The 13,468-nt window shown below is 38.1% G+C and overlaps 1 protein-coding gene across 1 annotated transcript; it reads left to right on the plus strand.

Moving 5' to 3' along the window:
* Positions 1-7,900: 7,900 nt before the first annotated feature.
* LOC102804354 (UDP-galactose:fucoside alpha-3-galactosyltransferase-like) lies at positions 7,901-8,404 on the plus strand. The gene has a single exon (XM_006823181.1). It carries the CDS (start codon positions 7,901-7,903, stop codon positions 8,402-8,404), a length of 504 nt encoding a protein of 167 aa, XP_006823244.1.
* Positions 8,405-13,468: the final 5,064 nt, after the last annotated feature.

Genomic DNA, 13,468 nt, shown 5'->3' on the forward strand with positions numbered 1-13,468 from the left:
AGCTGTGTTTTACAATTCTCACTACTATATACTTTGCAACGAAATGAAACAAGGTCACTAGAAAGTGAGAAACCCTCAATTGTTGGCTCCAACTTTCATGCTTAGGTCATATTTCATTTTTAGGAGTCACCTGCCCGATTAATCATGCGATTAGAAATTTCCGAAGAGTTTCTCAAGATTATTTATTCAAGTAACTTGTTACTTATAATACGCACGCTAATCGGAGCTGACTGTACATGCTCACGGTATATCTGGTCAATATATATTGGAATTGGGCTCTGTTCCGTCAAAAAGGCGAGTTATGATTCAAAACGTATGTATGCTGACGATCAAACTCTGTGGCAAAGTGTATTAATGATTATGTTCGGCCACTTTTGTGTCGGTTAATTGTAATACATCAACACATTAAAATCAATATATGTGCTCGCTGGATCCCGTCAAAGGCTAAATAGTATTAGTGAAGGTTCTTTGTTAATTTTAATTTTATTGGTGAAATAATTGAACATGTCAGTTTTAAAAAGTCGGTTTGAGTGGTAATAGATAAAATTCTATCATTGGACTATCATGTAGATATCCTTTGTAAACACTTTAGCCCAAGAATTCGTATTCTTATGAGATGTCGCAGCTTTTTCCTATTTCCACCAGGAGAACATATGTAATAATAACAGAACCCGAAATCCACGGGGGGGTGTCATATTACTAATTTCATTCACCATCGTCCTGCATATGTTTACTTTTTATACACACCCTTCCTCATCCAATCAGATTGCATATACATCGCACCTGTTTTCACTTTTAAGTAAGCTCATATCATCTTGCTAGACCACGCTCTACGTGCCACGTCGCGAAATCGTCCGTCATTTTTATTTTTCACCACAAAACAATGGAAAAAGCTGTTTCATTATTAACGTAATTTTGTCAACATTATACATAGTGAAATTTACGTTTTAAATTAATTTCTTATACGTTGTACAGACGGACATTACAGTAACAACGAAAAATGTAATAACTGTATTGGCACACTGTATTAACTGACAAAATTACGCTTTTTGTAAAAACTATATGTATTTAATCATAAATTGAATTAAATGAAATCAAATTGAATTGAATTGAATTATTTAATGTTACTGACAGTGTTACAATTGAGGTAGATATGAGCATAATTATTTTCACTTCTCAGTTATTTCCTCTTGCAAGTTTGAGTTTCAATATTGATTATCTTAATATTGAGTAAACGGTAGAATGTGTTCAAAGTTTGTGTAGCTCTCGTTTTGCATGTATATGCAAGTTTTCATAGTCGCCAGATGAACAATGCATGAACTGCAATCTCTTGCGCAGTTCTCTTTTGCAAAATGCATTCGTCATTCCACTTGACTGTGCAGTTACACAGCTGTATTTTACATTATTCCCATAACAGAGACCCCAATTTTATTTCAAGACAGTATAGAATAACATACTATTTACACGTTGTATGCTATTATTTTGTAACTGTGCCGGGTCATGAGAACAATTTTTTTCAAAGTGAGCCATTGGGAAAAACATATAATCGTTAAAACACTAGTTCGAGTGTATTTTCGGTTATTCACACTGTCCATTCCTGTGGAGTTGCTTTCTGCGTTATCCCAAGAAAATGCTGCAGCCATTAAAAGTGCAGTTTGGAGGGACAGAGCACCGGTTACGAATCCATAAACCAGGGAACCATTCACAATATACGATTGATGATTAACAATCTACGTTCCACTTGATCGCAACTCATATACATTTCGACGTCTGCAAAAGTTTCAGTTTCGGGGAAAAAATTAGACACCAGTGATTTCGGGCTAAACCCGAATTTCTTGGTGTCTTACGCGACCCCTCCCCTTCCATGTTGATTTTTATTCATGACATGTTAGTGTTAGAACAAATAAATGATGTAAATTTTACCCTGGCCATGGCTTCCATCTGTGATAAATGAAGAAGATAAGTGTTATTCGTAAACTCATTTGTTTTTGGCTTTCATGTGCCATTGAAAATAATGCACATTTTATTCTATAATAATTCTATTATTCAACAGGTTTTACTGTAACAACTGTTACATTACGATATAATAAGCGGGTGTTATGTAATCTAAGCTTTCTAATATACACCTTCCTGGTATCAACGTTGTCGTACTGATAATCACTTGAAACTATATGTCCTTGGCGTGTATCAGTCGATGTAAACACTTATAATGTGATTTACAATTGGACACTGCAATTGCACTATCATTGTTTACGACAAATGCAATTGATCAGGCCACTTTATTTCTAATGCTGAGTTTTTCAACAAAAAAAAACAATATATTGTGTTACGATCATCTGCATCAGATCACCGGTTTCCATTTAAACACCTCTTACTCTTATCGTTTATACCGACTTGTCGTTTGTACTGCGCATATTTAAACCCTCATTTTCAACACTAGAGGCTTACTGCTAAATTGTAACAAATGTAAACTCAGCCATGCCTACTTTGATGGCAACAGGGTTGGTTGGTAGCGAATTATCAATAATTCACTGTTTTCACACACTTATACTACAATAATTGCCTCGCAGAATACAATTAATTAAGACATAAGAGGCGTATTGCTCCCTAACCACTACTCAAACAATGAGTACTCGGTGGCGTTCAGTGTGTCTGTTATTTTTGCAGTAACAAATACTGTGAAAATGCCTATGTTATTGCAGAGTGTTATTTTGACTATAGTACTCTACCATTGTGATTGATTGAGTGGGATGTGGGTCTTTCACCCACAAGCTTTCTAACAATATAATATAAAAAGACTTGTGTGAGTGTCGTAAAATGTAAACCCATTGAAAATCACATGATCATAAGATAGTGTAAACACGTATAGTGTCGTTAATGTGTTTATATTATAATTTTCAACGAACTAAGTTGATCAGTTCACATACATTATTTCTAATGCACGAGTTTTATATTTCCATTATAAATATTTGGTAATGAAATCATTGGAACACTCTGAATTGTTGAATTGGGTTCAATAAACATAGTCAGGTGAATAACTGTTTAAAACCTAAATTATGTCCCTACATTATTACCACTACAGATTGCGTTGAATAAATTTGCTTTTCAGACCAAGACATTAGCCGCCTTCACACAGTTTGACTGCTAGAGGACGTTCGGTCTCTTCGTTATTCTTTAATTTACTGCGAACTGTTAGACGCCAAAATCTAACTGACACCACTAGTAAAGTAAACATTTCATAGTTTCATACAGTGTCCTTTTATGGTGTCATAATTGTCTTCTATTACTTGTGGAATATTATTTATCACATTTTTGAGTATTAAGAAAAATAAATGAAGTCGATTTTACCTTGATAATTGTTCAAATTTTGTAATTTTCTGTTTTAAGTGGACAAGATAAATAGTATTGCTTTAATTATTGGAAGTCTTAGTTCCCACGTGATGATAAACAATTATAATGCATCTGTTATAGCAGATCATTCTAAGTGAGATATAGAAATACAAGTCTGTCGTAAATTGTAATCAAGCTGCCAATTACATGTGCATTAGTCAAAGTAAACACTTATCATGTGATTTACAATTGTCACTACAACATACTTAGCAACGAAATAAAATAATAAGGCCACTAGAAAGCGAGAAACCCTCAATTGTTGTCTCTCAACTTTCATGATTAGGTCATATTTCCTTATTGGCAGTTACCGACTATTCATGCGATTGGAAATTTCTCAAGATTGTTTATTCAAATAACTTGTTACTTATAATACGCACGCTAATCGGAGCTGACTGTACATGCTCACGGTAAACCTGGTCAATATATATTCTATTTCGGCTCTGTTCTGTCAAAAACGTGAGTTATGATTCAAAACGTATTTACACGTCATGTACACGAGTAATTATTTTGGGGGAATTGTCATTGATATGTATGCTGACGATCAAACTCTGGACCAATTATCAATGTAGTGTATTAATGATTATGTTTGGCCACTTTTGCGTTCAGTTAATTGCAATACATGTAAATCAACACATTCAAATCAATATCTGTGCTCGCTGGATCCCGTCAAAAGCTAAATAATATTGGTGAAGGTTCTAATTTTAATTTTAATGGTGAAATAATGTCAGTTTCTAAAAGTCGGTCGGAATGGTAATAGATAAAACTCAATCATTGGACTATCATGTAGATATCCGTTGTGAACAGTTTAGCCCAATATTCCAATTGGCCTTTGACATTTCATTTCATTCAGCATCACCCTGCATATGTTTACTTCGTTACCCATAACCTTCATCATCCAATCAGATTGCATATCCATCGCCCCTCCTTCAAATTTACGTAAGCTCATATCATCTTGCTAGACTACGTTCTAAGTGCCACGTCGCGAAATCTTCCGTCATTTATATCGTTCCACCACAAAACAATGGTAAAAGCAGAAAAGAAGAAATCTGGTTCAACTTCAATCACCATGAAAATCAATCAATAATGTTAGCTTATTTGTCAACATTAGCAACGACGAATCTGTGCATAACCAGCTGTGTAGGCGTCTACTAAATAATCAAACACTACAATGAACTTTCAAACAGACCAACTCTCGTCCAGCACAGCCAAGAAGTGCCAATGCACCAATCCCGCCGGCTGATCTATTCTTGTCATTTGCTGAGCGAGGCACCTTTAATACAGTCAGCACCAGGAGTAAATGCACTGATATTTACACCAGATATCTTCCTTCATAATACATATCCATCCATCAAAACACATATCTTATTCGATCCTATCAACCAATCCTTTTCGACAGAAGCCTCTTCTTCTCACCCAACTGGCTACGATAGCAAGCGTAAATGCCATACAAAGCCAGAGTGTCCCCATGACAGAGCGAATGTTTTTAGTAACATTCCATACTACATGTCCATTGACGGATAACAAACAACAGTATTAGTGGTGGGAACAGTATTAGGGGAACATGCTTCACTTCACTTCATGCATGAACAGTATCCTACAATAATTCTTCATCTACAACGCATCATACTGACCATGGTGCTTTCATCCATCAACACCTTGCACCTACTACTAGCTCCAGCAGTTACCAGTAAATACAGTAATAATGCTTCAGCCAACCACACTACTCAAGATTTTCACTACCACCCACGTTTCATTGCATCCATACTCCTCGACATCACACATTGTGTATATGTGGGAAAAACTGAAATTATATGGACCACAAATGCAAGATCAGCACAATTTCAAAGTTACTGGTATCAGAAGCAATTGCAAAGGAAGTCAAGCATGGTCTGATTCTCCTTTTCAACATTTTAAATATCATCATCTATTACCTTAGAGTATGAGAAAAGCAAAAATAGCAAGCATCCTGGATCTTTCACAGCTAACTGAAAACTAAGTAAATGACTACATTTCAAAAGAAAACTATTACAGCTGCAATGTTGATGATGCTGCAACCATGATCCCTGTTCAAAACACGCAATCACGCTCTGTCCAGTACGTAAGAAACTGACTTTCGCCTACCCATTTTCTTTTTAACCAAATCGCGACTGCACACCATTCAGTGATATTACCCTCTATCTCAATGGCTTTCTGATTTTTGGCCCACCATAATTACAATATTAAGTGCTCCAAGCTTGGCACCTCAACCCCCCACTGAGAAGTCAATAGACCAGCATCAACAATGATATTCCTATGAATATGCCCATTCAGACTCTGTCCAGTACGTAAGAAATTTACTTTGGTCTGCCCATTTTCTGTTCAACCAAATCGCCACCGCACACCATACCATACAGCGATATCACCTTAATGGCTTTCTGATAGTTGTCCCACCATAATCACAATATTAAATGCTCCACGCTTGGCACCTCAACTCCCACCGAGAAGTTGACAGACCAGCATCAACAATGACATTCCTAGTAATATGCTCATTATGCCCCAAACGAGTCCACTTGTCTGTTTAGGCTTTTGTTGTATCTTTGTTTCCGGTCACAGCTTACTACAGCACGTTGGAAAAATAATTTTAAAGGTCAGATCATGTTGTTAAAATCACTTACAGTTTTTGTGAATTTACATGACGCAGATTGAGCAGAACTAAATTAGTTAATAAATTTGACTCGTCTTCTATTTCGTCTTCGAGAAACCCTCTGACTTGAACTCCCATAAGATTGATCTCCGTCATGTTTCTAGGCGGAGATCATGCCCTATTATCTCTTCATCACAGAGAGTTGGAATAACTTACTGTGAAAGCAAAGATAAATAAAACATCAACATTGCAGTATAATTCTCACAAAGTAGAAAGTGCTTCCTCTGGTAATGACTTATGTTATGTAGCTCGTTCGTTAGCAAACCAGTGTTGTCGTCCGTTCTATCTTGCAAAAATCAATGAGTGATCAAAGCGCTGTTAATTGGCGGAAAGAACCATACTTCAGGCTCTTGGTGTCATGAATGATGTACTTAATGTAATGTCGCCCCCAAGCGCCGAGTTAGAGAGGATTGGGAACTAGCTGTATGACATCACGCAATCAAATTCGTGATTCTATTTTGAGCGTACAGGATTATCGACACTCCAGGCTTTCAACAAGTAGTCTTCTAATACTAGCACTTGCCAGTTACATTGATTACTGTGATTGCATACTTTTGATAGGAAATGAGGGAAATAAATATAACGTTGTAATAAAGTAGTATCGAAATAACGTATAAAATAGTGTACAGGATATATATTCTATATATGTCAATGACATTTACAAGCTATTCACTAATACTACTATGTTTAAGACTACACACAGGAAGTGGTGTCTGGTAGTTCACGCTGAACGCAACCGAAACAAAAATTGCATGTGACATGTATGGTGGTTGGTGGCAACGTATTTATACGTTTATAATATATATATAAATGTTTACTTGAATGTAAGGTAAAACATTATAGTTATATAAAATATATAATTGATCACAACACAGATCTTTTCATTCACAATTTCAGTATGTAAATTTAATGAGAATACTGACTAAAACATCTGAAAAATCAACTATGACGCACACGTGTACTACATCTACGTATTCGATAAATGTTAAAGGACTTTCATAGCATATTCCATTCGAAAATAGGGAAATGTACCACATTTCATATTACTTATGTCTAGACGTGTTGACAGAACTCGCTAAATGCTTTCAAAAGTACAATAATTCCACCTCAACTATTATTTATACATAGTTTGTACCATAGTTTTCAAGACAGATGAATCAGTCGTACCCAGTCTCTTCTGAATGTAAAGTCCTCCCCATGGAAAAATGTCTCGGGCTGCAGCCGCTACATTTTAGATCGCATTATATTATACAACCCAGGAGAAATCAACCCCACAATCTGGACAACTCCAGTCTGATACGCAAGGCTAAATATGTCCACGACATCAACTCATTTTGTCTTATGCCTGTGTGTTGTATTTCTGACATTCACGTGGTTTCTAGGTGGGGACCTCCCTTATAGAAGATGGTGGAACAATCAACAACGCTCAGGTTCTGAGACGACTGGCTATGAACAGGAAAGCAGGGCTGACTCACCCAAGATCACGCTTGAACCTGATGAGGATGAGACCAACACAATTGTACAAGAAAACCCATTACTTGAAATGGGCACAGCTATACAGAAACGTTATGGTTTTATCGTTGTGCAGTTTTTGAACCATGCTTACTTGAATATGACAAAGAGTTGGATTTGCAACGTGGATTGTTTATTACTACTGACCAAGCTGCGTACGATGGATTGCTTAGTTGGCGACCTCACCTGAATGTCTTGCTTATAGAATTCGGAACAAAAGATTCTATGTCATATGGGCGTGTCAATTATTATCAGTTTGGACTGTTCCGTGTAAGGATAATTAATAAGTTGTTGGCGAGTAATATTAGTGTATTAATGACTGAATCCGATGCTGTGTGGTTTGGAAACCCTCTTCGTTTTTTCCGTAAACTGATACATCCATCAGATATGCACGTTAATGTCGCAAATTACGCTAAAGGGGATGGTTTCTGCGCTTGTTTCTTGTTTCTAAACGCGACAAGAGCGACACAAAGAGTGTGGAATACATTGACCATGAGACTAGGAAACCGTATGAGCACGTTTGAAGACGGACTAGAAAATATTGGTGGCAAAGGTTCGGAACAAGTAATGTTATCGAACATCGCAATTCGTGAAGACCCAATCGAACTGAACTATCTATCCAAAGACAGATTTGTCAGCGGGCAGTGGTACAATAACGTAGAAATGCAACACAACCTCACTCCAGTTGTTCTGCAAAACAACTATGTTATTGGCAACACGAACAAAATCAGAAGAGCTAAAAAATGGGGACACTGGTTTTTATCACGTGATATGATGGAATGTATAGCCAATGCATGTCAAATAAATAAGGCGATTTAATCAAAAGGAGTGTTCTGGGGCAAACCCTGACCCATGCCGTGGACCTCCTGTTCGTAATGCTATATGAAAATGCTAAACCAACTATCACGTGAAATCAAATAAAAATCATTTTAAAATAACGTAACTAGTAATTTGATTCATTGACCCGGGAGAAAAAAAAAAGAGCTTTGAGATAACAATCGTTGAGCAGGTGTGGGTTTTAATGTTAGTAGACTTACATGAATACTAACGAATTTCATATAACCAATTGTTGTTGCTGCTGTTTTTTTGTTTTCTTTTTTGCCTTTTTCCGATTTGTATTTAGTCGTACATCTTCGGTAATAACTTCGAAAGCAAAGTCCCATATCTTTAACAGAACGTATCGATTACAACTTGCAAACAGATTCTAATTCGATCGTCGCTTAAGCAGCGATTTTGTTGATATTCAAAACTGTATTTTTTTCTGTTGTTTGCATACTTCAGAATGATAGATCTTGACCTAATACTAATTTCACTCAACCTCTCGCTCGACTCCGCTTTTCGGATGTCCAATTGCAAATGCCAGAAAGAATTATAAACTTCCTGTTAAAGGCGACATTACCAACCAACTACAGTATTTCCACAGTAGATTACTGCAGCCATATATAGAATGGCACCGACATAACACACTCGACACAGTTGAGTCTCTCCACTTACTGTGAACTGTATACTAGCACGGGTGGAACGTAACTTGCCCTTGGAAAAAATCGTTTGAAACAGGGGAACACAGAAATAATGGTTCATAATGGAAAGGTTGATATCCGGAAATTTAGATTTCAAAGCAATTAATTGCAATTGATGCTCTAAAGATAATACATTGTTTGCTACTTCAAACACATTAATTAATTAACTTATTGAACACTTTTTCTATTCCAAAAAACAAAGAAGTTAGAGCATATAAAATGTTTGGAGCAAATATGAGTTTTGCAGTCACTAAGAATCCAGCGCAAATAATATAATTAACGTCTTCAATACTAATTTTTTTACTGATCATTTTTCTGTCAACATTGTTTCTCTAGCTTCGAAAAGAATTTTATAATTGTGTTACTTTCATTGTAACAACGTAGAAATTGGATGTATTTTGATCAATTTTTTGCCAGCTTTTGTTTTTTGCAATATACATGAGAATGCTAAACTATCCTCAATGTTCGTCACTTATGTCTAATCTGTAACTGTCTCTTGAATTATGGACCTTAAAAACTACGCGATCGTTAGTGCACTTTCGAAGCTGTCATGCAGTGCCATCATAAAAAATATCTCGAAATATCGTTTTCTAATAAACTATTGAGACAAATATTTGTTTTTGAAAATCTTACTCCAACAGTTTGGTGGAACGTTATTTAACTCCATTCCAGTAACAATCGGCGTCAGTGTAGCAAGAGAGCACTACAATGATCGAAATAATCTTGTTTGTCTACCGGGTTTTTATGGTGATCCTGCTTTCGTCATTTATACACTCAAATAATATTTTATTGAAAAACACCAACAAACAAGTGACTATATACAAGACTGCACATGCAGGTGAAGCCTCATACAAACTATATATGGGTGTCGATAAGGTTTTGTGACACTATCTTACAAGTTATAGATAAACCTTACTGACCTGTCACCTTAGTAGCCATGCCAACTGAATACAATCATGAGATTAAATACTACGAGTTTTTGTGTTAAAACATGACTGTTTCAATTTTTCGTAAAAATACATTCTAAGTCTAATTCCGAATTCTCATCGATCCGCATATTATTTAATACAAATTAAAACAATCGTGTTTATATAGCAATTCAACTATGCAATTTACTACGAATACATACTAATAATATACTTATATATTCGTAACATGAACGGTAGTTCCAGCATGGCGATCTGCAAATAACGTTAAAATTGACATGACGAATGCGAAAAGTCCACTCAGCAAAAAACACACATTGAAATTATAATACATTTGGTATAAAATACTATATCAAAGAAATCGCGGTCTGGATAACATTAAGCTGGGACTTCTTGAATGATACTCCTAAACATTATCATAAACAGTGATGTAAATTGTACAGAAATACACGTACTGAACATGTTGTTTCAAATAGTCAAAAATAAATTAGAGCATGTCATATAGTAAATTTACTTAATTGGGAAAAACTCCGATGTTCCTGAGACAGAGAACGCCAGGAAACAGATAATCACCGCCATGAATGTCGTCAACACACTTATGATCCAAGGCAATACATCACTCTGGCGACGGAGACTCCCGACATGAGCTTGTTCAATTCTTGCTCGTTTTGCAAATGACGTGAACAAATTTTTGACTTTCTGTTGTCACATGTGGCGTTACCGACCAACTCCAGTATTTCCGCGGCAAATTGGTCAATTACTTCAGCAAAATATACTGGGGCACCGGCAACAACACGCTCGACATAGTTGATATTCAGTAAGAATATGTCTACTCGGCCTATTGTGAACTGTCAACCAACCAACTGTCTTTGCAACATATTCTTTTGAAGTAGTCAGTATGACGATTATATACAAATTAAATTTGATTGCACTTAATTGCATATGTTACTACAAAGTTAATGTTTGTTGGTTAACACTTTTATGTAAATCGGTTAATTGCATGATATAAATTATCGGAAAATCCTTGATTTGTTCATATTTGAGTGAAATACACATGGCAAGGTGAATAACAGTTCAAAACCCAAATCTTGTTACCATGGCTTACTGCTACAGATTACGTTGAAGTTATGGATAAATTTGCTCTTCAAGCCAGACCACTTAATCTCAAAATTCGACTGCTGGAAGGCGTTCTAGGCTTTTCGTTATTCTTTAAATTCTTGCGGACTACTAGAATGTTTTCTGAACACATTTTTGTCAGACGATAGTTCCGAACGTTGTGTGCTCTTTTGACTCTCCAGCCATTTTTAATTTGCAAGTGCGAGTGCTGACATACAATTTAAGTTCGTTATCGAATTAATCTTGCCGAGTGTGTTCAGTCTTCCCATTCAGTCTGCTAGACAACGAAATAATTTTACCAGGCCATTTTAATTTTGATGCTTGATTTTTCAAAAAAAAATATTGTCTAACGATCACCTGGAGCAGAAAAAAAACTCTTCTAAGAGACCACCCTGCGCGCCCGATATTCCCTTTCGTTTCGGCTTACCAATGGCAGCTATATTTTTACGCTCCATGTTACAAGCACGACGAAAGACATGTTACAGTTTTCTGACTGAGAATTATCTAGAGTACACAGTATCTAGTGTGCTGATCGACTCATTACGGTAAAGGCTTTCCATTATTAGGGGTTACGTTTTTGCCTGTTTTTTAGTTGTATTGTCGGCTCAGTTTACTTTCACCGGATTCCGAATTTTGGCGTGGTGATTTTACTCGTTCCTTTTTCTATCTCACTTTCGTAATTTTGCAGACTCTAATATGCCCAAGTCTCAAAAAAAGACGAAGAATGTCCCGCTTCAGACGGAACATAGGACATGCTCTTCCTGCTATTCGCTTCTGCCCCCATATGTGTTGTCATGCCTGCTTTAATTGTGTCAGGGACAGGGAATGCCTTGAGGGGATTTGTGATTTATGGGACCATAAAATGTGGCTCAGGTACGAAGGCTGAAGGCAAGTGATCTAGGGCTGGTAGAGGTCGCGAAAAGAAGGGGAAATCCCATACTGCCGCCACTAGTGTGTCGATTCTATGAGTGAGAAATATTTCCCTACGCTTGGTAGTCACTTGTAACGTTCAGAGTGGTCAATCGGTCAACCGCTTTTGCGGGAAGATCGGAGTTCCTGGTCACCACGGCGACTGACATTGATAAACGGCATGTTCTCTCTGGGGTGCCGACATCAGCACTAAGTCCCGCGACGGAATCGGCACATCTTTTAGAGACCAAGCCAGTTCAATCCACCAGTACTTTACCATTACAGACGGTGATGCATTGCGCGATCACAGGGACAGGCCCAGTTGCCTCCCTGTATCGGTACTAGTCAAGGTGAAAAACTACTTTCCCAGGGTGAAGAGATGGCTTGGACAATCTGGATGCGTAGTCTGGCTTCAAAAGTCAACTCCCTTCTGCAGTTCCAGGGTAGAAATCAGGAGGACCTGGGGGGTAAGTCAGATGGGGGGGGGGGGCTGAGATATTACCAGTGTTGGTACCCCTGTACAGGGTGGTACACAACCCTCATATGGAGGACAACGACCACTTTCCCGACAGGAGGGGGGCTAGCCTAGCTGTCCCTTACTATATGCAGTTAAGGTCACAGCTTGTGAACTGTGCAGTGATGCCCGTGAGACTCTTGTTTTGCATGGGTCGGTGGTAATCCCACCCACCCCCGGATGGGGGAGTTGCCTTTGGACTCGTTTTCATTGGCGCTCTCTTCCACTGCCGGCATGGAGACCACGTCCACCAGCCAACTCCCCTGGGCACCTCATGTGACCCAGGCTATGGAGGGAGCTCAGAAGGCGATGGAGGGGCGATTGGTAAAATGGACAAACAGCTTGAACCTGGTTTCGAAGTGATCATGCCCAATGCCTTCCATTGGATCAATCAATTCCCCATTGGGGCTGCACGAACTGTCAATGGTTCCCCTGAGTGGGACACTCACGCAGTACCACAGTCTTCTCCATGGGTTCCCCGTCCTGATCCCGGTACCCATACTTTTGTGAAAGTGGGTAGTACGGATTGGGAAGGCCATGTTGTGTGGTCATTTGACTGGCACCAGAGCCTACTAGTGCATAGGGTTTCATGGGCGGAACTTAGACCCATCAATTTTTTAGAATGGGTTACTTTAGCTTTAGAGCGTCAGCTCACCTCGCTAAGTTCCCACCGTCTGGATGCTCAGCAACGAACCACGATCTTCAGTCAGATGGGCCAGTTCCTTGTGGCGCAGAGAGTCACTATGTATGATATCCTGCAAGTCCATACTGCCCTCTTGGCAGGAGCGGTTTCGGCTGAGCACGAGGCAGTTCTGAGTCTGTGTGCCTATCCTAATCAAGTGGGAGACGAGTTTGATCTCCTGCAAAGAAGGCTTTGGGGCGTGACTATTTAGGGGCC

Source organism: Saccoglossus kowalevskii, chromosome 22, assembly GCF_978046115.1.
Source record: "Saccoglossus kowalevskii chromosome 22, keSacKowa6.1, whole genome shotgun sequence".
NCBI classification, from domain to species: domain Eukaryota; kingdom Metazoa; phylum Hemichordata; class Enteropneusta; family Harrimaniidae; genus Saccoglossus; species Saccoglossus kowalevskii.

Excerpts from the sequence above, each read along its gene's own strand:
- LOC102804354 (XM_006823181.1), top strand. The coding sequence starts at position 7,901 with ATGACTGAATCCGATGCTGTGTGGTTTGGAAACCCTCTTCGTTTTTTC.